General features: G+C 58.8%; 1 protein-coding gene across 1 annotated transcript in view; it reads left to right on the forward strand.

Annotated features, from left to right (window-relative positions):
* Positions 1-17539: 17539 nt before the first annotated feature.
* The window catches only part of FOXO6 (forkhead box O6), a 36783-nt gene continuing 28678 nt past the window's right edge, over positions 17540-25644 (forward strand). Inside the window, exon 1 of the mRNA XM_051638233.1 lies at positions 17540-17977. Coding sequence (XP_051494193.1) covers positions 17540-17977 — 438 coding nt within the window. The remainder of the gene's footprint in view (positions 17978-25644) is intronic.

Below are 25644 nucleotides of genomic sequence, written 5' to 3' on the forward strand. Positions count from 1 at the left end.
CAAGAACCTGCTTTTCGTGAGGAACTTGACTTGCTAATGAGCCCTGAATCTGGGTCAGGCATTTCCCACACTGAGGATGGGTGGACACAGGCATCAGCACCCTACCAGGGAATCGGAAGACACGAGGCAGAGCAGCCAGGTTGTCTCTGGTTGTGACAACCACAGGTGAATTTTTGCAAAGGGCCCTTTGGCTCCTGCCTCCTGCCAGTCTGAGCAGGCTGGGATGTGTGTCTGCACTGGCTGAGAGCAGCTGCAGTTGTGAATCTGGCCCTGAGATCATCACAGAAACCTGGCTCTTAGCTGAAGGTGCCTGATGCATAGTGGGTGCAAGTCCCTTCAGGCCCTGGCTCCTCCTGGCACACCACTGAAGGTCACAGCTGCCTCTCTCCTAGGAGCAAAGCCAAAGCTGCTATAGAGACAATGCATTATTTTGTTTAAAGCAAGACAGGTCAGCTAGACCCGCTGCTGCTGCCCATCAGGAGGTACTCCTGGGGTGGGGAAGAGGTTGACCAAAGCTGTGTCACCAACCAGACTGTGGTCCATGTGACACAAAAGCAGGTTCTCTTCCAGCTGAACGGAGCTGACACCTCTGTGGGCTGATGCCCAGGTCACTGCTGTGCCTGTTTGCTGCTCTCCAGCTGCTGGGGTGAGGAAGGCTTCCCCTGGCACCTGCCCAGTGGCTGCTCTCCATGTCCTCATGAGGGTCCTGCTGTCCCTATGGGATGCTCCAGCTCTGAGCATGGAGCCCCCAGGGCTGTATCCCCACGACCATGGGGAAAACAACCTGAGGGAAGGTCTTCCTTCTGCTCCCAGTCCTGCCCTGGGATAGGGGTTGGGTGGTTTATTTATTCCACTGCTCCTTCACTCTGACCAAAATGTAAAAACTGAGGCACAGCAGCTTGTTTCATTTGTATGCACATCTGGGCACTGGATTTGAATATGAAAATGGTCCATTAAACAGGGGTTAAAGTACAGGCAAGTGGTTAATCAGATCTTTACACCCTCTGCGCCGACAGGGATGTCCTCGCCTGATTTGCAGGTTACTCTTTCCTTGTAGCCCTTTAATTCCTTGATCCAAGCAGCATATTTAGTGAAAATCAATGTAAATAAGGCTCCTGTGGTTCTGCCTTTCCCCATCAGAGCCCAGCACTTGAGTCAGATGGACAAAAAGCTGCTCTCAGCCACTTATTTATTTTTTAAAATGAATCCAGCCTAGAGCAGGATTACATGGATTAGCAGCAGAGCGTTCCCCTGCCTCCAAAACATGCACAGCCAACCTGCCAGATACTCACTGGTGGGAACCCTGTCCTCCAGACACGGCGTGTATGTGCATGGCCTCTTGGCTGCCTGCAGCCCAGCCCATCTGTTGGGCTGCTCTGGGGTCTGCCCATCCTCCTGGCCTGCCTGGACCACTGCCCGGGGGTGGGAATGCCAGCCAGGCTGGTGCAGGCAGGCAGGAGCTGCTCTGCACTTCCCTGCCTGCAGGGAAGCTCTCCTCACTGGCAGCTTTGCATCCCAATGGGAATCACAGAGCAAAGCAGGAGAGCTGCTGGGAGCAAGGGGTACAGGGACCAAGGGCTCCAGCAGAGCTGCTGGTGCTTTAATCAGCAAACCTGCTGGCTGTTCAGCCTGAAGAAGGGAAGGCTTCAGGGAGACCTTAGAGTGCCCTTCCAGTATCTGAATGGGGCCTACAGGAAAGCTGGGGAGGGATTTTTTACCAGGTGTGTAGTGATAGGAACAAAGGGTACTGGTTTTAAACTGGAAGAGGGGAGATTTAGGTTAGACCGCAGGAAGAAATTCTTTCCTGTGAGGGTGGTGAGGAGCTGGAACAGGTTGCCCAGGAAGGTTGTTGATGCCCCATCCCTGGAGGTGTTCAAGGCCAGGCTGGACAGGACTTTGTGCAGCCTGGGCTGGTGGGAGGTGTCCCTGCCCTCCTGGGCAGGTTGGAACTAGAAGATCTTCTAGGTCCCTTCCAACCCAAACCAGACTATGATTCTATGATTTTTTAGCAAGGAGCCTCTCCCAGGTGAAACATTTGGGAAGGAGGATGAAGTTATCGGAGCATAAGCTGGGCTAGGAGTGATGTGTTGAGCTGCAAAACCATTGGTGCTTTTCCAGATCTCAGAAGGTATCTGAGCACCTTTATGGGAGCATCACTGGGACATGGTGTCCAGCATGGGAGGCTGTGGAAACAGGTGGGAGATCTCCCAGCTGCAAAGAAAAATCCTGAGGTGTCTGGCATAGAAGAAGACACCTCAGCTGCTGTTGTTACCAACCCACTAATGACAGAGGGATGGAGCAGCCTGAAGGGCTGGGCTGGCTCTGAGCCACACAGAGGGAGCTGGAGCCATCCTTGGGTCTGCCCCTGTGAGGGTGACTCCTGAGTGCAGAACCTTGTCACCAAGGAAGGACTTGTCCTCCAGTCAGGCATCGGGGTGTGTGTGTGTGTGTGTGTGTGTGATTCTGGGGGCCAAGCTGGGCCAGCAGCAAAGGCTGTGGTTGGTGGTGGGGCTGGAAGCCCCCTTGGCTGAGCCAGGCAGGTGGGATGGCTCTGCAGGGGGTGGGACAGGCAGGGTGGGCAGGAGCTCCAGGGATGAAGGCTCTTTAAAATGTTCTTGCTCCTTTGCTGCTGGGAGGATGCTGAGGTCTAGAAAGTACTTGCAGGCTGCAGCAGAGCTGGGCAGGCCTGCTGCCCCCCCTTCCCTGTCCCCATGGGGAGCTGCACAGCCTCCCATTATTTGTACCCTCTGTGCCAGCACCAAAGCCACGGGACCTGCCTGCTGCCAGCTCCTCTCCCTGCCCGTGCCTGCCTGCCTGGCATGGGGCGCAGACCCTGGCAGAAGGGGACCTGCCCAGCCCCATCCCTGTGCCAGGGAAGCCCTCTTGGCTAAACAAGTTTTCACTGACACCTTTTTATTTTTTTTTTCCCCTTCAGTGGAAGCCTTCCAGCAATTCTCAAATCCCTCCCTGCTGAGCAGAGGGGGCAGCCAGATCCCAGCTGGCTCCTCCCTGTGCTGCCCTCCTGCTCCAGGGCCAGGCAGGCACGACATGGTCCCAGGCTGGCACGGCGAGGGGGTGGCCAGGGCTGGCACAGCTCCTGCTCCAGCCTGCCTGGAAATCCCAGCTGGAGGAGCTGAGCCAGACCCTGCTCCTTTCCTCTGTGGGCACAGCTCCCCCCAGGGCATCTCAGAGCCAGGCTGTGCCCAAGGGGTGCCACCTGCAAGGAGATGCCAGTGCCCGGCTTAGGGGGCACCCACGACCTCCGTCCCCTCTGGGGATGTCCTGGCACAGGCTGCCCTTGGGGCTGCACCCCTCCACTGCCCCACAGCCCTACCCCTCTGGAAATGCCTCCAAAGGAGCTTCCCAGGACCTGCCCCTGGGATTAAAGGAGTGGGAAATGGCTGGGTGGAGCAGAGGTGAGATGATCAGAGTGGAGGGAAAGCAGAAACAACTCTGCTCCATTTGAGCGTTTCCCTTGTTAACACATTGCTGGTGCTTCCCATCCTGCTCACACCAGGAGTGACACTGGCCCCTTCTACCTCGGTGGGGGCAAAGTTTAGACCTGAAGGATTCACTGAACCAGCACCGAGGAAAAGAACATCCTGAGCAGCTTTGTCATTCCAGACACATCATTCCTCCTTCACCCAACAAGGCAGGAACGCTTGCTAATAATCTGGGATCTCGTAATTAAACACCCTGCAGCCTGAATATGTAAAAGGAGGTGCAGTTATGGGTTTGTGGACTATCTCACTCGTGCCATTTCCGTGGGTTGGAGTTGCTTTGCTTTGCAACAGAAGTGCTCATGTTGGGCTTGCTGTAATGTGGCACACTATCAATCACGGGTGTGAGAAATCCCCCAAGCCACCAGAAAATGGAAACAATCTTGAATGCTCCTGAAGTGAAAGCAGAAAGCCATTCCCAAGGCATTCCTTTAATAGAGAAATGGCTTTCTAAGGAATCCAGACAGAAGATGTAATAAGGGAAAAGCTGTACAGAAAAAGAAAACCCCACCACCTGCAGCAACACATGACGGTTGAAAAATGCAGGGTAGGAGGGACTCGGGAGGTCTGTTGTTCAACCTTCTGCTCCAAGAAGGGTCAAACCAGGTTTTTCAGGGATTTTTTTTCCAGATCAGTCAGGTCTTGGAGGCCTGCAAGAACAGAGACTGCACAGCCTTTCTGAGTAACCTGCTCCAATGTTTGACTTTCCTCAAGGTGAAAAAAATTTCCCCTGTGTCCAGTCCAAGCTCATTTTGATGATGTCTGTTGTCTTTTGTCCTCCTGTGGACAATTGTGAAGAGCCTGGATATGCCTTATCAACAGCCTCCTTGTAGATGGCCTTGAAGAGCCCCTCTTGAAGCTTTGTCACCCTCAGGCTGAGCAAACCTTGTTCCCTCAGCCTCTCTCCCCAATGGCACATACTCCAGCCCCTGGACCTTCTTGGTGGCTTCCTCTGAGCTCACTCCACTTGACTGATGCCCACTGGTAGACCCAGAACCAGATGAGATATCTAGCTGCAGTCTAATGAGTGTTGAATGGAAGGAGGTTCAAACTCAGCTCCTTTGTAAGCACCTCCAGTGGTGATGTCTGCATCTCCAGGCATGTCCTCTCCCATCACAAGACAGAGGTGTGCACATGAGGAGGTGGCCACAGCAGGCTGCATGGGGGATCCTGAGGACAACTGGTGAAATACCTGGTAGGAGGGGGCCAAAAGCACCATCCTGCAGCCTGACTGGAGAGACCAGCAACCAAAGATGCCAATGCCATTTCCAAAGGAGGTGACAGTCCAGGGAAATTATTTGTCCACTCTGTGCCAGCACCAGAACCACAGCACCTGTCACCCTCCTGCAAAGGCTCTTTGGGGAAGCGGGAGGAGGCAACACCAGCCAGGGTGGAGATGTTCAGTGCAGGGGAATCAGCTTGGCTGTGGCTGTTCCCTGGAGGAGAGCAAGTGCAGCACCAGTGGGCTGGTGGCCAGCATCTCCCCCCCGTGCACCAGTAGGGACTCTGCCTGTGCCTGCAAGGACTCTGTCAACAGCATCTCAAGAGCTTCTCAGCTCTTTTGTGCCTCCTCAGATGTGTCTGCCCATGTGGACCCACACACCATGCACCAACAGGACCTTACCTACCATGATGGCCTTGGGCTCCAACTCTGAATGAAGAAGCTTTGAGCAGTGTTTGCTACAGCATTTCTCAGGTGCTCTTAGGGCCCTGTTGGCCCCAGCTCTAGTGGGATGACCCCCCATCAATGGCCTTCGTCAGGAATTTATTGCTAACACTGAGATTTCAGAAGTGGCTCTGGGGGACAAAGTGCTTAATTCCCACCCCAGTGCACCATATCCATATTTTCCATGGGACCAGCAGTGACAGTGTTCCCCTAAACCAGTAAAAAGTGGGGTTCCTCTAACTTTGCTTAGTGTGTGGGGAAACACCTGAGAGGCTGGTGGTGCAGATGGTGGGGGGGTCTGTACAGAGCTCTCCCCATGTCTACAGGATGAAATGCAGGGCTTTGCTATTATTGTCCCTGTCTAGGGGTTTACATGCCACCTTCAGCAGATACATTCCATTAGTGTCTTCCTCTCTGGTATCCTCCACACTTGCTGAAGGCCTCTAACTCTCTGCTGACCTTTCCCATCGCTTCCCTTCAGGCCCCTCTCTGTACTGTACTGTGCTGCTGTAACCCTCAGCAAGAGGCAGCAGGTTATCTGGAGGATCATGTGCTCCCAAGTGCTCCCCATTTCTGTTTGGACCCATCAGCTGGGATGTGTTGGGATGTGCTGGGAGTAAGGAAGGTCCTGCTGTGTTTGGACATCAGGTAGGTGTGATGTGACTTGCTCAGGGAAAGGGAACTTGGTGCTGAGTTCCTCCTGTGCTAGCTAACCATAAATAAGGTTGCACTGGCACTGTCAGATGTGTTCTGTTACAATAAATAAGGATATGGGTGGGTTTTTGCTTTGTCTTTTGGGAGAGAAACATGTTGGCCCTCCACTTGTGGACTGGTCACTCATGGAATGTGCCACCAACTGGGAGCTGCCCATGCCCAAGGTCATGACCCTTTCCCCTAAGTGAGGACATAGTTCATGTCAACCCTGCTCACAGTGATGGATTTTCCAGTGGATTCCCATCCTGGACTCTTCTGACACAAATAAGGGGCCAGGTGGGTGTTGGGTGGGGGAGTGGTTCAGCTGTCAAGAGGAGAAGCAGGGGTCTTGCCCCACTTGGTCCTTCTGCTGAGCAGGGGCTGGGTGCTGCCAGACCATGGCCCCAGCAGGATGCTCGAGAGGGCAGGGGGCTGCAGGGAAGGCTGAGGGGACTGCTCAGTGCTGGGACAAGAGTTCTGGAGCACACCTTCACTGCCAGCTTCCCAGCTCATGTGTGTTGCTTAACCAGTTTGTCTGCAGCAGCCCAGTTCCTACCTGTTCATCCCAGGGTACTGGTGCGTGCAGGATTGAAATGCAGATTACCTGGCAGCCAAACCCTTCATCTCATATTCACTGGTGCTTCAAGAGTTCTGCAGATTGTCCAGCTTTTTAGGCAGCTAATTGCAGAGCTATTGGCCTGTCTGCAGAGCTTCGGGGGCTCGAGACACACATTTTGTTGTAGGCCTGCAGAAGATTAGATAATTCACCCAGATTTGCTGCCAAGAGCAGACTTTGACACAGGCTCCCCAGCTCGTTGCCAGCTGAGCCCCTGAGAGGCACTAGGATTGTTTTTAGGGAAGTGCAGACTTTGCTTTGAGCCTTGGGGAGAGGCAAAGCCCCAGGAACAGAGAGTGCAAAGCCCAGCTGTCAAGGAATTCTGGGTTTCCACCACTGTTTGGGGCAAAACGGGCACGAAATGTCTCCCTCTACATTCACTCACCACCCAGGAGAAGCAGCTGAGCTCCTCTGACCCACAACACACCTCACAGAATCACAGAATCACTGAATGTTTTGGGTTGGAGGGAATCTCCAAAGCACCAGTCCCCAAGGAGACCCCTGCAGCTGGCTGGGGAGAAATGAGCTACTGGATCCTGGTTTACCTCCTTCACTGTGTCAAATGCCCCTGGCAAGTGGAAGATGATCTCTTTTCTGGTGCTGCTCTGGCCAGACCTGATAGCAAATGCCCTGGTTCACCAAGGCCTGTGCTAGGCACCTCATGACCACCTAACCAGGGCAGCTACTCCACCACCATCAGGAAGGGTCTCCCCATAGTTGCATTCCCATAAAAGAGCCCCAGAACAGGCAGGACATGGTGCACCTGTCACCCACTTCTCCTGATCCTTGGCTGTAGCCCATAACACCAGAAGTAACTGGCCACCAGCCCTCTGCATAGAAGGATAGAGAGCAGAACGTGGGCTCAAATCCAACAGGCTGGATGGAGGCAGCGCTTCCCAAAGGTTGGGTGAGGACGTGTGGGCTATCCTGACCCTTCACTGGGCTATGATGCTCAGCTCCCCCTGCTGCGCCTCTCCCAGGCACACTCCTGGTGCTCGGGTGCTGAGGGCATGGCTGGCTTTGGGGAAGGGTCTGCACGTGTTGGAGGCAGCGTGTGTTGGTGGAGTGAGGATGAGGTGTCAGACACCCCTTCCTGCACTGTCCGGGAGCTCAGCTCTGTCACAGGGCAGCGCCCACCTCACGCACAGCGCATCCCGGGAAGCTGCGCCAGGACTGGGGGAAACTGAGGCAGCAGCAAGGAGGGGCTGGGGGGGGCCCGGGCTGGGGTCCCACGTCGGGGGAGGCGGGCGGAGGGTTCTCCGGGCTGGGGCAGGAGACCCGCCTTGCTTTGGGAGCCCTCGGGCAGCCCGGCGGTTGCTCCTCCCGGGGGGCAGGGGCCGGGAACAGCTCGTCCTGCCCCGGCCCGACCCGTCCCGCCGGGTCCGCGGGCTCCGGCTGCTCCCGGAGCTGGAGCGCGGGGGCTGCAGCCCCGCCGCAGCGCTCCCTGCAACATACCCTCTTGACACATGCCTGCACAAACGGGGTGGGGGTCACACACACACACAAACATCTAAGCCTTAATAATAATAAAAAATCTGTACTTTTCCACAGGATGGAGACGAGTTATTTGGCCTCTGGGGCTGCCCTGAGCGCCTCGCCCAGCGCCGGGGGGGCTGTGGCCGGGGGGGCTGTGGCCGGGGGGGGGGGGGATGTCTCTCGGCTTTGCAAGGCGAGGGGGCTAAACCCAGTGGTTGGGGGGGGGGGGGGGTGGGGGGAGGGAGCGTGTCCTGCCCTGCCCGGCCCCCCTTCCCGGCACGGCTCTGGCACGGCAGGTCCCGCGCGGCCGCGCCCTGTTCCCGCTGTTTTCCGCTCGGGATGGCTCCCCGGGCTGCAGCCCGGCCCTGCTGCCAGCGCTCAGCATCCCTCCTCCTTCCCACGCAGGTGCCGCAGCCTTTTTTTACTGTGAGGGTGACAGAGCCCTGGGCCAGGCTGCCCAGAGAGGCTGTGGAGTCTTCTCTGGAGACATTCAAACCCCCCTGGACACGTTCCTGTGTGATGTGCTCTGGGTGCCCCTGCTCTGGCAGGGGGGCTGGGCTGGGTGATCTTTCCAGGTCCCTTCCAACCCCTATGATTCTATGATTCTATGATTCCCCTGGGAAAGGGTTTCGACGGGATCCCGGTGGGATGGTGGGGGGACGGGGGGGTCTGACCCCGGCTTGGGGTTTTTTGGGGGGAGGGGTGTTCCCCGGGTGACCCCACAGCAACCCCCGCGTGGTCTGGAGGTGAGAAATGCCTCTCGGCACCCACTTCTGCCCTTTGGGAGCTCTGGTGGGGTTTTGTGGCACAGGGGGTGTGGGTGAGACCAGGCGTGGGTGGGTTGGGACAGGGCTGGGATGCTCAGGCCTCGGGTGCAGGACTCGGTGGCCTGGTGGCAGCCCTGGGGACTGGGCAGCCCAGCTTGGGAGCAGGGGCTGCAGGGAGAGACCCACAGGGCTACCCAGGGCGGGGGTGCGTGTCCTTGCCGTGCAGGTGAGCCCCCCCACCTTGCCCAGGCATGGCAGGGGGTCCCGAGGTACCAGGAGACACCCGACCCTGCAGCACCTGCTCCTCCTGTGCCTCCCCAGCTCAGCCCTGTCTCTTCTGCAGGCTGTGGCATCACCGGCTGCCTCTCCAGTCCATGCCCTGTCCTGCCAGAACTTCCCACTTTCCCTGCAGAGCAACCTAGGGTGGGAGGGCTCCTCAGCTCCGGGTGGGGGGTGTGTAGGGGAAAAGCCCGTTGCAGAGACTCAGGAGCTTCCCAGCCCCAGCAAATCCCCCATTCGGCCTCCCAGGACCTGTGTGGTGCTGGCACACCAAGAGGTGCTGGCACAGGGACACCCACAGCTCCCTGCCACCCGCCCGGGTCTGGTGCAGTGATGGAGCCAGACTCCCACCATCCCTGCAGGGTACCAGGTTTTGCCTCTGGGGGAGGTCACCTCCCTCCTGCAGCCTGGGGTTGGCAGCAGACCCCGCAGAGGCTGCTCTGGGGAATGTTCCAAGCACAGTAAGACACTGACAACTGCCCACATGTGTCCTCATGCTGTCCCCCCAGAGTGGCACACGCTGGTGGAAAACATGATCCACCACCACAGTGACCAGCAGTGCTGCCCCCTCCAGCACCCCCTCCCTGCCCCCTGCACCCAGGGGTGCTTTGCTTATGGCTGATCTGGTGGTTGCTCTCCGGGGGTCAAAGGGAGGTTGCTGGGCTGGGTGGCTGACGTAGTGTGGGCATGTGGCCAGCATCATGGAGCAGCCCAGAGCCCTCCTCCAGGGCTCTTCCAGGAAAGCAACAGGGAGCCTGGGTCCTGTCCTGAGTGGCTGTCCCCAAGAAGTGGCCTGCATGGCTGGGAGAAGGTCCTGAGGGCTGCAGCTGGATGCTGGATTCCTGTCTGCATGGGGCAGGACAAGGCTAGGTGGCTGTGGAAGGGCACGGGAAGACCTGGAGCAAGGGATCTTCAAGGGTCTTGGGGACCTTGGGTCATTCCTATCCTCGTCTGGGCTCTGTGGGGATGCAAGGGTCCTGGAGCCCATGGAGACAAGGGCTCTGCTTCAAAAAGGGGCCACCAGAGCAACCTGGCTGGGTCTGGAGCCTGTTCCCATGGGAGGAACCAGGGCTCTGAGCAGTGTGTGTGTGTTTGCACGGACATGGATGTGAGTGCATGTATGGGGGTGTGCCTGAGATTGCACACATGGGTGTGTCTGCATGCACGTGTGTGCATGTATGTGTGCATGTGCCCACGCTCCTCCACCCCTGCTTCTTTGCTGTGGGGTCCTGCCCACCTCTCCTTTCAACAGATCCAACGCAGACCCTGGCCCCTTCCTACAGCCACGTGCTCCTGCTCTCCCTCTTGGAAAAGCAGGTATTTACATGTGAAAACACGGAAGCGTGTTCAGCCCCTGCTCAGTGACCTTCAAAATCATCCAGCAAATTCCTCTTGGACAGCAAGCCCAGCCAGATGGCCCTTCTCAAACATGCTGGCCGTGCAAACAGGGGTTTTACTCAAAATTCCTGCTCCAAGACAGGCTGGAAACGGCGTGTCCAGGCTGTGCTCTGGGAAGGCAGCCACAGCCCTGCTCCTGCAGGGAGGTGCCAAACCAGGCTGGGAGGGACCAGGCAGCCAGGAGTGGGTAGTTGAGGGACTTTGGGGTTTGTAATGAAATGTGAAGCATGGATTGAAGTTTGGGGGATTCAAAATTGCAGGCAAGGGGGCTGGGGTTTGCCAGGGTGGCTGCTGGGTGTGGAAGGTAGTGGGAGACATCTCTGGTGCTGAGAGGAGCCTGAGGGGGTGACCAGACTGGGGGGAGTTGGGCAAGGCCACCAGGGACTCCTGAAACCCTGGAGAGGAAAGAGCAAACCAAAATAACATCACCTAACGGAAGGGTTAAAAGACCTGTCAGAGCTGAGCCTCTCTGGAAACATGGGAGACAGCTGGAAAAGATTTAAATAACTCCTTGCTGTGTGTCTGCAAGCCGTGGGTGCCAGCAAAAGGTAATCTTATTTCTGATAATATCTGGTCTGACACACTCCATGTGTTTAACAGTTTTCAGTTCACTCAAGCAGATGAGACTAACTGGGAAGCAATCATGCAGGGATTCCTGGATGCTGCATTAGCATGCAACCTCTGAGAGGAATGCTCGTGCCTCTAAATGCAAATAGAGGTTGAAGCTACTGAAGAAGCTGTGACTGATCTCAGTCTGAGCAACCAATCTTGCAAATCCAGGGAATTCAGGAGTAATCAAGTCCCTGGCATGGATGCTTTTATGCAGGGATATTGGGGACCCCTCAGAGTGGTGCCCAGAGAGGGGCTGGGGTAGGGGGAGCCCTTTGCTCACTTCCCACCCACAGCAGTCAGGAGGAGAGACACTGGGGGTGAAAGGGGTGGCCAATGCTGGCAGTTCCATCCACGTGGCCTAGTGATGCATCCACACAAAAGATGAGTCTCTGGTGTGTGCTCATGGTCTGACCAGTACCAGGAGCCACCCACGTCCCACTAGGGTCTCTTGCCCACACACTTGTCTGATGGGGGGCTCTGCCAGGGGTGATGGGGACTGTGACGAGGGACTGTGAGATGTCAGGGTGATGCTGAGCCCAGAGGAGCAGATACAGCCTTTTGGTGTGGAGAGAGGGTATAATAGTGTGCAGGACTGGAGAGATTGTCCTGCCTTTGTGTTTGGCCAGGGGAGCTGTGCCAGAAGGTCAGATTGGATGGTTTATGAACATGCTGCATGACATACACCATTTTCTATCATGAAAAGGTGTATTTAATCAGATGGAATTGCTGTCAAGAATTAGCCTTCAAAACTATTAATAAGCATTATTGAAGAACAGATTTTTCCCTAAGTGTAACACCTACAGCACACACCAAAGGTTGGTCAGAAATTTTCCACTGAACTTCTTGTATAACATAAAAGTGGAGCAATCACTTATATGATTCTATTCCTCAAGTGTCTGCTGGGTTTTTCCCCAGCCCCTCAAAATGTGGCAGTTTCAGTTTTCAAGGAAAAACAATTAGTTTTTTTGGAATTTCCCCAAATAAAAGTGCAACAATTCAGTCCTGCTGTGATGCACCTGGTTTGACACGATGTGAGCAGGAAGGTGGACATGAAGGAGGGGACAAAAGCTGCTGCAGCTGAGCTGCCTGTGCCCCTTTCACAGACTAAAGGCTCAGCATCAGCCCTTATGAGACCCTGGAGAACCCCAGGGTGTGTCCATCCTGCCCCATTCCTCCCTTTTCCAAGCAGGATGAGGGCAGCTTTCCCTTCCTGCTGCAGCTCTGGGAAGTGACTTGGGTGCCTGGCAAGTGGATGGCCCAGGGTCTCTCCTGGAAACCTGCTCTCTGCACAGGGCTGCAATAAGACATTGCCTGGGCTGGTTTTGCATCAGAAAACAGGGTTTTATTGAAATAAAATCTTTCCCTGGGAACTTGTTGGTATTGCTGCCATGTTCTCCAGGAAAAAGTCTCGCAGAATCACTTTGACTTTCTTCTTTCAGCAGTGTCAAAATGTTTATTCTGATCATGTCAAAACACCAAGCTCGTCTCAGAAAAGGGAAAATATTTCATTTTGACTTTATCGTTTAATTCCACTTTATGTTCTGGGAAAGTATTTTTTAATAACAAGCCTCCTGGGATCCTCTGGTGTTGCCACATCCCAGTGCCCTGTGAGGAGGCGACTCCGGATCAGCACATGGGGCATCACAAAGGCCCCAGTTAAGCATTTGGGGGAATTTCCACTGCCCAGGATGTGCAGCACATGAGGCTTCACCTCCCAGTGCAGAGCAGACACCTTGGAGGCTGTTGGGATCTTGGTGCTTCTCCACTCCATGCACCCCTCCTCCAGCTCTCTGCAGGTGCCTATGGGAAAACCTGTCTGCTGATTCCCTTGGGATCAGGGGTGGGGTGGCCCGAGGTGAGGGTGATGGGCTGGGGGAGATGGGCACCCTCCTCCTCTCTCCTCAGCTGCCACTCGCTCTCCTCTCACCAGCCGTGCCAGGGGAGCCCTTGCAGCCGGGTGCTCTGTGTCACAGAATCACAGAATCACAGAATCTGAGGGGTTGGAAGGGAGCTGGAAAGATCACCCAGCCCAACCCCCCTGCCAGAGCAGGGGCACCCAGAGCACATCACACAGGAACGTGTCCAGGTGTGTTTGAAAGTCTCCAGCCAAGGAGACTCCACAGCCTCTCTGGGCAGCCTGGCCCAGGCTCTATCACTCTCACAGGAAAGTTTTTTTCTGATGTTTACGTGGAACTTCCTATGTTCCAGTTTTCACCCATTGCCCCTTGTCCTGTCACTGGACATCACTGAACAAAGCCTGGCTCCATCCCCCAGACACTTGCTCTTAACATATTTGTAAACATTGATGGGTGTCACGATGCTAGAAGCTGGATTTTTCCTTGGCAGAGAAACAAATCCATTATAAATGCAGTTCTTAAAGCCTGCTGATGTTTTTTTCATGTGGGCAGGTATCCCCATCTGCCTTCTGGTGGGGCACTGCCCAGGGCCATCCCTGCCCAGCTCCCACGCAGGCTCCCACAGCTCCATCACCACTTGTCCAGCTCTGCTCTGGATCTTGGAGCTGCTGGGTACCCCCCAGCAGGGATGAGGAAGGAGTTGGGGGCTTCAAAACAGCTCTAAGGTGTAAGTCTTGGGGGAAACAGGCAGAGGGGGTCTGCACGGGTTCTTGTGGGAATCATTCAGGTGAAAGAAAGAGGGCTGGAGCAGCTCTGCTCTGGAGCCAGGCTGGGAGAGTTGGGGTGTTCAGCCTGGAGAAGAGAAGGCTCCAGGGAGACCTTAGAGCACCTTCCAGTGCCTGAAGGGGCTCCAGGAAAGCTGGGGAGGGACTTGGGACAAGGGCAGGGAGGGAGAGGACAAGGGGGGATGGATTAAAACTGGAAGAGGAGAGATTGAGGTTGGACATGAGGAGGAAATTCTTAGGTGTGAGAGTGGTGAGACCCTGGCCCAGGTTGCCCAGGGAAGCTGTGGCTGCCCCATCCCTGGCAGTGTTGAAGGGCAGGTTGGATGGGGCTTGGAGCAACCTGGTCTAGTTTGATGATCTAGGTGATCAACTACGTGATGAGGACTAGGTGATCAACTAGAGGATCTTTAAGGTTTCTTCCATTCTTCCCCCCCCGGAGGTGCCAGACCCAGCCATGTAACGGACCCCTTCCCTCCCTCTCCTGAAGTGTGAGCTTCACACAGTAAACCAAGGTGTTGAGTGGCATCATCAGGTGTTGAGTGGCTGGCTGAGAGGAGGAGAGCACCACATCCCAACCCCAGTGGGACACCTTTGCCCAGACACCACTGGAAGGCAGCAGGGACCAGGGGACACCCCGGGGTGTGGGGGAGAGGAGCTGGGAGCCCTAAGCTCTGCTCCCCAGGACTGCCCCTTACCATGAAGTGATGGATGGCAGTGGGCCTTGGGGCTCAGCAGGGGTGGTGGCCTGCAGCTGGCTCCAGGGGTGCTCCTGCCTGGTGACATGTGGTTAAGTGATAATTAATGAGCTGCCAGGGAAGGAGATGCTGGAAGCCAGCCCCACACTGCTGATCCTGCAGGGCTGAGCACCCACCTCTGAGCACCCCAGACCTGTGGATGCCTTGGTTGGGGCCACGTGCACCCCAGAACATGCTGCTCTGCACCCTTGGGGCTGAGTGAGCGGGTCAGGGATGAGACTCTGGGTAAACCAGGGATGAGAGTGCTGGGCAGCTCTGGTTGCTTGTAGGTGCAAGGAGCCACAAAGCTGGCCCACACCTGCCTGTCACCTTCACCACCAGCAGCCACCCTGATCTGCAAGGGTAAATACTGCTTTAAAGGTGGGGAAACTGAGGCAGCAGGCAAGCCAGACCAGCATGTTTGTACAGCATTGACAAAGCCCTGGGGTGACCTGGCAGGGAGGGCTGGGTGCTGTCACCCACGGGCTGAGGTGTCTTAGGGCCATTGCAGGGAGATGCACCTGCTGCAGCAGGGGAGGAGAAGTGCTCCTGCAGAAACCAAGTGGCACCAGGGCAGGGAGAGGCACCCATGGGAGCAGCACAGGAGAGGACGTGCAGGCTGGGAACCTCCCACCTGGCTCGGCACGAGGGAGCTGAGCTTGGAGGAGAAGAAAAAAAAAAAAATAAGGCTGGAAAAGCTGGTGAGAAATGTGGGAGGATTTTGACTAAGAAAGGCAAGACTGAGGGAAGGCACAGTGCTGGGCTCCAAGTGGGCAAAAGGCTGCTGAGAGAGGGGGGAACGACCCTGCCTCCAGCCCCACGGGGTAGGGGAGGCAGACCCTGGGTGCAGCAATTCAGGATAGATCCCAGCAGGAATGCTCTGTGTAGGAGGAAAGCACAGGGAGACTGGAGGCTGGCTGCACCCTGGGGGTCTGTGGGGTCAGGTCCATCCCAAGGGTGGTCCAGCACCCCAGACACCCAGGCTGCTCAGGGCACAGCGAGTGCCAACCTGGCCCAGCAGGCCTGCTTGGGTGGGGATACACCACCTCAGCCCCCAGGGACACCGGGACAGTGTTGTCAAGGCCCTGCATATTGTATTATATCCACTATATCCTATTATTCTGGATTATATCATTAGAGCTGTCAGGCCAAGTACTCCAAGGCCAGAACCACTGGCTTCAGAGCTGCTCGGGTAACCTCAGCCTGTCCCCTTGGACAAGGGATGGGACTCGTGGGAAGAAAAGTGTTGGTTACAATCGTGGCACTGAAGACACTGGTGGCCCCCAGGACGACAGACCCCCCCGAGCCCCCCAAGGGCCCAGCTGTGGGGTGTCATGGGGGTGCAGGGGGGGAAAGCAACCCCAGGGCGTGTGGGGCAGGAGGAAGGGCAGGCTCTGGTGCTCCCAGACCCGTGGCGGCAGCCGCAGCCTCCCCCCCCCGCCGTGCCAGGCCCAGCGCGGAGCAGCGGGGACCCCCGGGGTGCCCCCCAAAGGAGCCAGGTGGGCGGGGCTTGAGCGGGAGGGGGCGTGGCCTGCAGGGGGTCTCCATTGACCGCGGGGAGAGGGGGCGTGGCCAGCGCTAAAGGGGCGTGGCCCGCTGGCGTTGCCCGGGGTGACGCGCGGATGCAGCCGGCACCTCTGACGTCACCGGCGGGGCGGGGCCCGCCTCCCTCACCCCCCCCCTCCCAATCCAGCGGGCCCTGAGCCAATAGGAGGGCGGGGGGGGCGGGTCCGGCGGGGCCTCCAGCCAATGGGAGGCGGCGGGTGCTGGGGTGGGGGGCAACAATGGGGGGGGGGGGGGGGCGCCCGGAGCGCACGTGGGGCCGCGTCGTTGGCGGGAGCGCGGGGCCCGGCCTGGGGGGGGGGGTTCGGTACCGGGGGGGGGGGGGGTGGGTCCTTGTACCGGGGGGGGGGGGTGGTTCCGTACCGGGGTGGGGGGTGTCCCGGGGAGGCCTGTTCCGTCCCGCCCCGCTGGGGCATTCCCCGCCCCCCCCCCCCCCCCCACCCGTGGGCCCTCCCCCCGTGTCACGGCGGCGGCCGCATTCGGGGCCGGGCACGGCGGAGGGAAGGGAGAGAGGGAGGGACCGAAGGAAGGAAGGGAAGAGAGAGCGGCGGCCGCCCCAGCATGTGGCCCGCCCGGCGGCGGCGGCGGCGGCGGGGGGCAGGTGCGCGGCCTCTGGAGCGGAGCGGGGGGGGCGTAAAAGGGGAGGGGGAGCCGCCCGCCCGCCCGCCCACCTACCCACCTTCCCTCTCTGGGCGCTGTCAGGTGCGTGCCGCCCGCCAGCATGGCTCCGCCGCGCCCGACTTAGCCGCGGCCGCCCGCCGCGGCCCCCCAGCCGCCCCGAGGCTGCCCCCCCCTTCCCCGCCCCCTGCTCCATCCCCGCTTCTCCCCGCCCAGGTTGCCCCGCCGCCCGGCTCCGGAGCGCGCCGGTCTCCGGCCGAGGATGCTGCCCAGCGCCGGTCGCTCCGGTTCATCTGTTGCTGCTGTTTGACCGCCCCGCCAGCCCGATGGATGCGGCAGCCCCCGCGGCCGCCCCGCTGCCCATTGTGCCGGGAACGACTCCGGAGCTACGCGGCTGGTAAAAGAAAAAAAAACAACAACAACCAACCAACCAAACCAAACAAACAAAAAAAAAAACCAACAACAACAACAACAAAAAACCCCAACAAACCAAAAAAAAAATCCAAACCAAAAAAAAAAACAAAACCAACAACAAACCAACAACAACAACAAAAATCAGAACCAACCGCCCCGTCTTCGCCCGGGGCTGGAGAGGCGACCGATGAGGATGCAGCGGCCCCCCCGGCGGGGCTCTCCCGTTCGGCTCCGGTTTCCCGGCGCGGGGCCGGGCAGAGCCGCCTGCTAGAGCCGGACCTGGGGCTGCAGCCCCGCCAGGACCCGGCGCACGGAGCGGCTCCTCCTTCCCTTCCTCCCCTCCAGCCGAGCTCGGAGCCCTTCTTCGCACTCCGCTCCCTCTCGGGTTTTTTTTTTGGTTTTTTTTTTTTGGTGTGTGTTTTTTTTTGCTTTTTAATTTTTTTTTTTTAAATTTTATTTTTTCGTGGAAACGGACCGTAACTCCGGGGAGGGGGTTGTTTGGTGGAAGGAGTTGGGGGGGGGTGGGAGGGGGGGTGGGGGGCGAGCGGCGGGGAAGGTGACCATGGAAGAAAAGCTCCAGGCGCATCAGGTGGAGATCGACCCGGATTTCCAGCCGCAGAGCCGGCCCCGGTCCTGCACTTGGCCTCTCCCCCACCCCGACTTCGCGGCGGAGGAGGAGGATGGGGGCGCGGCGGGAGGACCCCCGGCGCTGCCGGCACCCGGGGGGGACGGAGCCGAGAACGCGGCAGCCCCGGCGGAGCGCAGAGCCAGCGCTGCTGCCTCCCTGCCGCCCCCCGGAGCGGACCTCGGGCAGCTCCGCAAGGCCAAGACTTCCCGGAGGAACGCCTGGGGGAACCTCTCCTACGCCGACCTCATCACCAAAGCCATCGAGAGCTCGCCGGAGAAGCGCCTCACCCTCTCGCAGATCTACGACTGGATGGTGCGATACGTCCCCTACTTTAAGGATAAAGGAGACAGCAACAGCTCCGCCGGCTGGAAGGTACCTGACCTCCCCCTGACCCCAACCCCAGCCAAACTTTTCCCCCCTGCTCTCAAAAGGCACCCCGAGCTCTGGATGCTTCCCCTGGGGTGGCTGGAGCTGGGCTCTGGCCAGAGGGATGGGAGGGATCCCTGCTTTCCTCGTGTTTGGGGGGGATAAGGGCTTGGTCAAGTTTTGGGGAGAGCCAGTGCCTCACGGTGTTGTGTGTTGGGACTGGGGTGATCTTGTCTCTGGTCCACCCGGCTGGGATGGCAGAGCCACCCTCCTCCCAGGGAGGTCAGGGGGACAGGAATGGTGACAGGGAGGGTGGCCGTGGTCCTTGGGTCCACTGCTGTTTCCTGGGGACAGTGAGTGGCAGTCCCACCACTGCTGCTCTGCCTGTCACTGCCTGGGGACACCCCAGCCATGCCAGGTCCCCCAGCACCGGTGGCATGCCTGGGAGGACAGCCAGAGGGAGGGCTGTCCCCAAACAGGTGTCTCCAGGCTGGCGTTTACCCAGCTCTGGGTTGAACCCCCACAGTTTTACCCAGTACCTCTCCCCCGTATCAGCCCTAGCCTTCCCCAGGGCTGCGTCCCCCTCCTGGGGGCCGTGCAGACAGCACAAGGTCCCTACAGCTCTGTGCTGGCTTTTCCCAGCTCTGCTCCAGCCTGGCACTGTGGGGTTTGTTAGAAATCCCTGGCACAGGGTGGAATCCCCCTCCTGCTTGTTGCTGGCTGGGGCTGCATCACACCAACCATCCTGGCACCAGGCAGGGTGCTGGGTCCTTGGGGGTCACACCAGCCCCTGCCCCTCTGGCTGAGGCTGGCCTGGCTCTGTGCTGGGGAGGGGGAGGAGATGGCTGTGTCCAGATGGTGTCAGTAAAAAGGAGATGGTTTCTCCTAAGCCCTCCCCTAAGCCCTGTCACCTCCAGTGTGATTAGTGTGTAACGAGGCTTCGGGGGCTCTGATCCCAGCCTGTGGTCCTGGCACCGTGCGCCCTGGCTCTGTCGGAGGTGGCCAGACCTGGCTAGCCATGAGGGGGGGGGACAGTCCTTCCTGGTTGCAAATGGGGCTGTTTTGGGGTAGGGAGGTCAGGCTCTGCCTGTGGCACCTGCGGCAGTGGTGGGTGTCCTCTGCCTCGCCCTGCTCGGGGGCAGCTGGTGTCCCCCCAGCGTGGGGATTCACCAGGGGAGGGTGTCGGGGGTTTCAGAGGCTGCAGTTGTGTGGGGGCCCCCTCAAATCTCCACCTGGGGTGAGACCTGTGTGGTCTTGGGCACACGCTGGGGGAGAAGGGTCTCCTCAAGGCTTGCACCCACTGGGGACAGTGGGAGGCGTGGACTGATGGGGGCTGGGGACGTGGTGGGAATGTTCGCTGGGACTCTGGACTGGTGGCCGGGAGGACTGGGATGAGAAGGGATGCCCAGGCAGCCACGCGTGTCACCGTGGCTGTGGGATGCTTGGGGAACCCCCTGGCTGGGTGTCCCTTATGGGTAGCCCAGGGGAGGGTTAGGGGACTGAGCCATGAACAAGTTTGTGTGCAGGAGGGGGAAGGGGGGCACTTGTGTCTCCAGGTGCTGGCACAGGAGCCAAAGCCATGGAGCAAAGCCCTCCCTGGCTGGGAAGGACCGGGCCAGCGGGGCCAGCAGCTCTTCTTGTCGAGTGCTGGGGTTTGATCCACCTGCAGCTTGCATGAGGCAGAGGAGTGACCTGTGTCCTCTCTGGGCGTGCACAGGGGACAGTGACAGTGCACAAGTGAGTCTGTGTGGTGTGTGAGGCGGCACAGCCTTCCTGTCCTGCCTGTGCCAGCACCGGCTTTTGGCCCCAGGGTGAGGATGGGCTGTGACAGCTGTGTTGTCTGCCCACATCAGTCCTGGCCCCTCGAGGGCGTCCTCCTGGGAGAGCAGGAGTGGCCTTTCCCGTGTCATCTGTCGCCCTAGGGGTCCCCTGCTGTGTCCCAGGGCTATGGAAGGGCCAACACCTTCCCCCAGCGAGGCCTCCACCAGGAAGTGTGTGGGAGCACTGTGGGTTGTTCAGCTCTGTCCCTTGCCCCCCACACCCCTTCTGGTGTCCCTTGGGGTGCGGGTGGTGCCTGGCCTGCACCCCCAAACCAGTGCTGCCTGGGGTGCTACCAAGGGAGCCCCACCGTCCGGCGTGGGCTTTGGTGGCTTGAGGGGGCTGCGTCCCTGCAGCTTGGCGCTGTGTGATGTGCAGGGGAGGGAGACAGACTCAGGGACCAGCGGCTGTTGGGCACAAAAGGGCGTTTGCAGGGCCTGCTGACTTGGGTGGGCTCAGCTGGATGCCCCCTGGGATGGGATGCTCTCCACCCTCCTGGCCCATCTCTGGGTCAGGGCAGCTCCACCGTGGCTCTGCTGATCTCTCACCCGGGCTGCAGGCAGGCGCTCCCCCACGACAGCCCCCCTTGTCCCCGCAGTGGCACCGTGGCTTCAAGCTCCCAGCCCAGCCCGGTGTTTGTTGGGTTGCAGGGCAGATGGGGGGGGTGAGGGCTGCCTGGTGTGACACCCTCCCTGACCTCTGCTCCAGGTGCCCTGGAGCCTGTCTGGGTGCCAATCTCCAGCTGGGGTGGGCGATGTGGGGGCTCTCAGCAGCTCAGAGAGAGAAGTGGCCTGTGGAGACCCTCCCCTTGACTTGGCAGTCTTGTTGGATGCCAGCATGTCAGGGGTTAAACACTATCCCCCCAGCCCCATGTCCCTCCTGGCTGTCCCCTACTCCAGACCCCCTGTGCCCTGTGTCCCTCCCTGGGGCAGACTGGCAGCTCGTGGTGCTGTGGGAGCACCGGGCACTCTGTTCTGTGCTAACAAGCTGCTGGTGGCTTATTAAAGAGCCCCTGGAGATGCCACGTCCCTCCTGCCCCAGGCCTGGGAGAAGCCTGGTGGGTTGAAAGCGTTTCATTACCCAGCACAGCGGTGTCGGGGGCAGGGGGGTTCTCAGGAAATGCACTGCTCCTTTAATTAGCTCCTTCGGAGCCTCCCTGTGCCAGGGAGAGCAGGATGGCAGAGGCCTGGGAGCACGACCAAGGACATGACATCCCCACAAGGTGCTGGCTGACTTCTCCAGACTCCCCTGCCCTGCTCTGGCACTGGGGGGCTTTCCCAGCAGGACCTGTTCCCCTATCCAGCCAGCTGTGGGGATGCTGCATCCGCTCCTGGCCATGGTGTCCAATGTGTCCATCAGGGATGTGTGTTCCCAAGCTGGTTAGTTATCTCGGAGGGGAAGGATGCAGGCATGGGGTGCTCTTTGGGGTCAGGCCTCTCCTTCCCTGCCAAGCTGTGGGTTGTTACATAGCTTTATGGTGAGGTGGATTGAGTACAGCATCTAAACACCTCAGCCCTGCCCAGTGTTGGGACCAGGACCCAAGTCTGTCTCACAGGGAGGGGTGGATGCTCTGGCTGCTGCTCCCTGGGCTGTGCCTCCCCTGGGGCTCCCCGTGCTGCTCCAGGAGCTGGGCAGCACATTGGGCTTGTGCACCAGGAGCTGGGCTGGCATGTTGGGTTTGTGTACTGGGAGCTGGGCTGGCACGTTGGGCCCGTGCAGCAGGAGCTGCTGCTGCTTCCCAATGCAGGGCAGCAGGCACCCGATGACTGACAGTTCTGCTTAATTAGGGAGTTGTTATTTTATCAATTCCAAAGCGCTTGAAGTTTTCTGCTCCAGCTCACGCTTTCCACTTGTTAATGGGAAACCAACACCCTCCGTCAAAAAGGCAGCAGCACTGATGCATTTTAAAGGTTTCTGCTTGCTCCAGTTTGACATCCAAAATATAACAATCAAGCAATCAGCTGGTGGATGCCTGTTTGATGTGGCTCTGACAGTGCTGAAAACCTTAATTTCTCAGCCCTCCCCTACACCTCCTCCTCCCTTACATCCCTGGGTCTCGAGCGTGGTGGCTGCTCCCAGTGTGGGGCACTGGGGCTGCAGGGTCCTCCTGGGGTGTGTACGCCTGGGGCCGGGGGCTGCCATGCTGAGACCACCCCCCCTGTCCACCCAAGTGCCACCTTCCCCTTAAAGCACTGGATGGAAATGAATTGGGGAGAAAAAAAGGGTGGGAAAGGTTTTTTGGGTCTGAGAGCCCTGTGCCACCCGTGGGGTCAGAGTGTATGGGGGTGTTTCACCTCCTTGCTGGGCACGGAGACCCCTGAGGGACAGTCCCCATCCCTGTGCTGCAAAGGGAGGCAGAGCCGTGGCCTGGGCCGGGAGCACAGCCCCAGCAGCTGCTGCACGGACACAGCAAGAGCAGGAGCTGCTCCCACCCCTGCGGGAAACTGTCACTGATGCCACCCCCTGCTGCTTGGGTGGGGACCAGTGCATCTGCCTGGGACGTTGCCCGGGGTGGCTGGAGAGGCTCAGCACCAGCACTGGGACTAACGGGGATGCCTTCTGCCTGGCAGAGGGCAGCTGGGTGCCAGCAAGGGAGCGGCTGGTGCCGTGCCGAGCAGCACAGCGGCCAGGGGGGAAGTTACGGGGAGGGTGGGGTGACACAGCTCAGGGATGCACAGCGGGCTTGCTCCCCTTGGCACAGGGATTAGCAGTGTTTGTGCCACCCAGCCCAGGGGTGCAGGGCTGAGCACGGGGGCTGCGTGGTCAGGGCTCCGGTTGGGGTGGTTTGCCTCGGCTCAGCTCTGGTATCCCCATCCTCTCCATATATGGAGATTTTTCCAGTGGCGTGGGAGTGCTCCCCGGATTGCTGCCCACTGCAGGGAGCAGAGAGGCCAGAGGAGCCCAAGAAAGAGCCCCTGGCTCCTTCTCCCTAGGGAACCCTCTGCTTCATCCCCCAGACACTGCCCAGAGAAGCTGTTGGCTCTTGGGTCCCAGTGGGTGGAATGTCCCTGGGGTCTCCCTGAGGTGGGAGGATCTCCTGATCTTTTCCCGCAGCAGAGATGGGGTCTCCCTAGGAACCCTGCTGGGTCCCTTCAGCACCCTGAGGTTGGAGCAGGGGACTCCTCACCTGTCCCTGACTTCACACAGAGATGAGGGAGCCTGCTCATGTCCCCCTGAGCCGCCACGATGTGCTGCTGGCAGCACAGCCATGAGGGATCCCCCGGGCTCCTCTCCACCTTCCTGCCTCGTTTTTCTCTCTCCTTTTGGAGGTTTTCATCTTCCTTCTAATTTCCACACCCCACCTCTTCTCCCCCCCCCCCCCCCCTTCTTCTGGAATCGCTTTTCATGCAGCGCTAACTGCTGAAGTAACACAAACCTGCTAAATGGTCCGGCTTTATGATAGCATAAAATTGATACTACAGCAGTGAGTGGGGCTTTATTAAACCCAAGGGAAAGGCTCCAAATGAACAGCTTGCTCTGTGCTTTGCTTCCCCGCCGCACCCCCCCACCTTTATTTTTAATAACCACTGGAATATAAACTACAGTTAAGATCCTGTGGACTAGAAGAGCTCGCAGCCCGGCGTCATCTCCCTCCGTCCCCACGCGCGTCCCCTGTGTGCATCCATCCATCCTGGGGCTGGGGTGGGAGGACCAGCATCCTGGGAAGTTAATTCCCTGGTGTTGGACTTTTGGTGCTTAAAAATATTTTGCAGGGCGGCCGTGCCCCTGGCAGGTTGGGCCAGGTGTGAAGTGGGAGCAAGTTGGAGGTTCCTTCCCATCCCTGTGGGATACTCACTGGGATGCTGCTGGTGGAGGGAGGTCCCCTGGGCTTTGGGAGCAGGGCTGGACCCCTGTCACCACCGTGTCCTTGCAGAGGGAGCTGGCTGGAAGGGGATGAATCTCCCCTCCCCACTGCTGCGGTGGGGATCAGGCACAGTTGTCCCCCAGCCCCAAGCTGCCCCTTCCACCACTGTGGCCCACCCCCAGCCCTGATGTCACCGTGCCCTTGGGTCTCCCATGGGGTACAGGGTATCCCCTTTACTGTACCCCATCCCCACCTGCAAGGAGGCAGCTGCCTGTGCCCCTGCCCTCCCACACCCTGGGGAAGTGGACTCAGGGCCCCCCATTGCAGCGCTGTTAATTAGCCTGACACTTCCCCTCGGCTCCTCTCTCCCGCTGAAGGTGCCTGATGAGTGGTGAGGTGAAAGGCACTTTGGGTTACAGAAGGACACGCGGAGAGGCTCGCCTGTCTGCCGCTGAAGCTCATTTTGGACAGCATCTGTTCATTATTATGTGGTGCCTTGGCCGGGTGCCAGCCAGGAGGACTGAAAGCCCCGGCACAAAGCGGCTTTCACCCGCCTGGGAGGAGGAGGAGGAGGAGGAAGCTGCTGGTGCCTGCAGGGGGTGTGGGGACACCCAACCCTTCCCACCCAGCAGGGATGCTCCAGCATCCCAGAGCATCTGGAGCTGCCATGGGGTGTCCAGCCCCCTCCTGGGACTCCTGCTGTCCCGTAGGGCTGAGGGCAGCAGGAAGGGGGGTGCAGCAGGGAGGTCAGCAGCAGGGCTGGGTCATCACAGAATCCCAGGCTGCTTTGGGTTGGAAGGGGCCTTAAATGTCATCTAGTTCCACCCCTCTACCATAGGCAGAGACACCCCTCACTAGACCAGGTTGCTCCAAGCCCCATCCAACCTGCCCTAGAACATTTCCAAGGATGGGGCAGCCACAGCTTCTCTGGGCACCCTTGGCTTGTGTCTCACTACCCTCACAGGAAAGAATTACTTTTAATATTTAATCTAAATCTTCCCTCTTTCAGTCTGAAACCATTACTCCTTGTGATGTTGGGGGCTGCATGGTTTGTGCCTGCTTTTTCTGGTGGAAGCTTATCCTGTGCTTCCCTAGCATCCCCCTGGCACCTCAAGGGATGGCTGTGCTCACCAGGGCTGAGCCCTGTGCTGGAGAGGCAGCGTGGGGGGCTCCTGAGTTTTGCTGCCTGCTGGGTGTGAGTGCCAGGGTTGATGCCCATCCCTGCCACCTCCACCACTTTGTTCCCACAGAGCGAGGGATGCAGCAGCAGTGCAGCCCAGCTCACTGCTGTGTCCTCTGGGGACAGAGGTTTCCCAGACAGCCCCTTGTGCTGGCAGTGGGATAGGTGGGGTGGTGCCAGGATGGGCACAGTGGCCTCAGCTCTGCCACCAGGGCTCCCTGGCACGGGCAAACCCTCACCTGTGCCTGCCCACGGGGCTGGGCAGAGCCCCAGGGAGCTGCAAGCTGCAGACAGCAGTGATTTCATGGTGTACCTGCTGCCTGCACACACGTCTGAGGTTACATGTGTTCCCTGGCACATCTGCACTGGTGCACACGCTGCACACGTGTGCTGGGCTTGCCTGTGTGCTCCCTCGTGTGCTGCACGCTGCAGCCTGATGCACTTGGGGTGTGCAAGGGAAACGGACCCTTGAACATGCCTTGGGTTGGCTCATGCTGGCTCCTGGGGTGGGTGGCAGTGTCCCTGTGTCCCCAGGACTGGCGGGGACAACGTGGCCTTGCTGTGGGGTGCAGGGCACTGCAGGGGCTGGGTGCTTTGGGCAGGCTCAGTGGATGGTGGGGAGGCCAAGCCTGGGTGCTGAGCAGCCACCTTTGGTTTGCTGGGAAGGGGAAAAAAAAAAACAACCAACCAAACCAACCAAACCCAAAAAACCCAAAAAACACAAACATAAAAAACAAAGGGGAAAAAAAAAAAGCCAACCCCAAGAAAGAGAAGAAAGGCAAGGGTTGTTGGGAGCTGCCTGGCATGGTGCCAGCCCGGGGACGCTCCGGAACAGACATGCCAAGCTGTAATTGCAGACAGGCTCATTTC

Source organism: Apus apus, chromosome 21 (genome assembly GCF_020740795.1).
Source record: "Apus apus isolate bApuApu2 chromosome 21, bApuApu2.pri.cur, whole genome shotgun sequence".
Taxonomy (NCBI): domain Eukaryota; kingdom Metazoa; phylum Chordata; class Aves; order Apodiformes; family Apodidae; genus Apus; species Apus apus.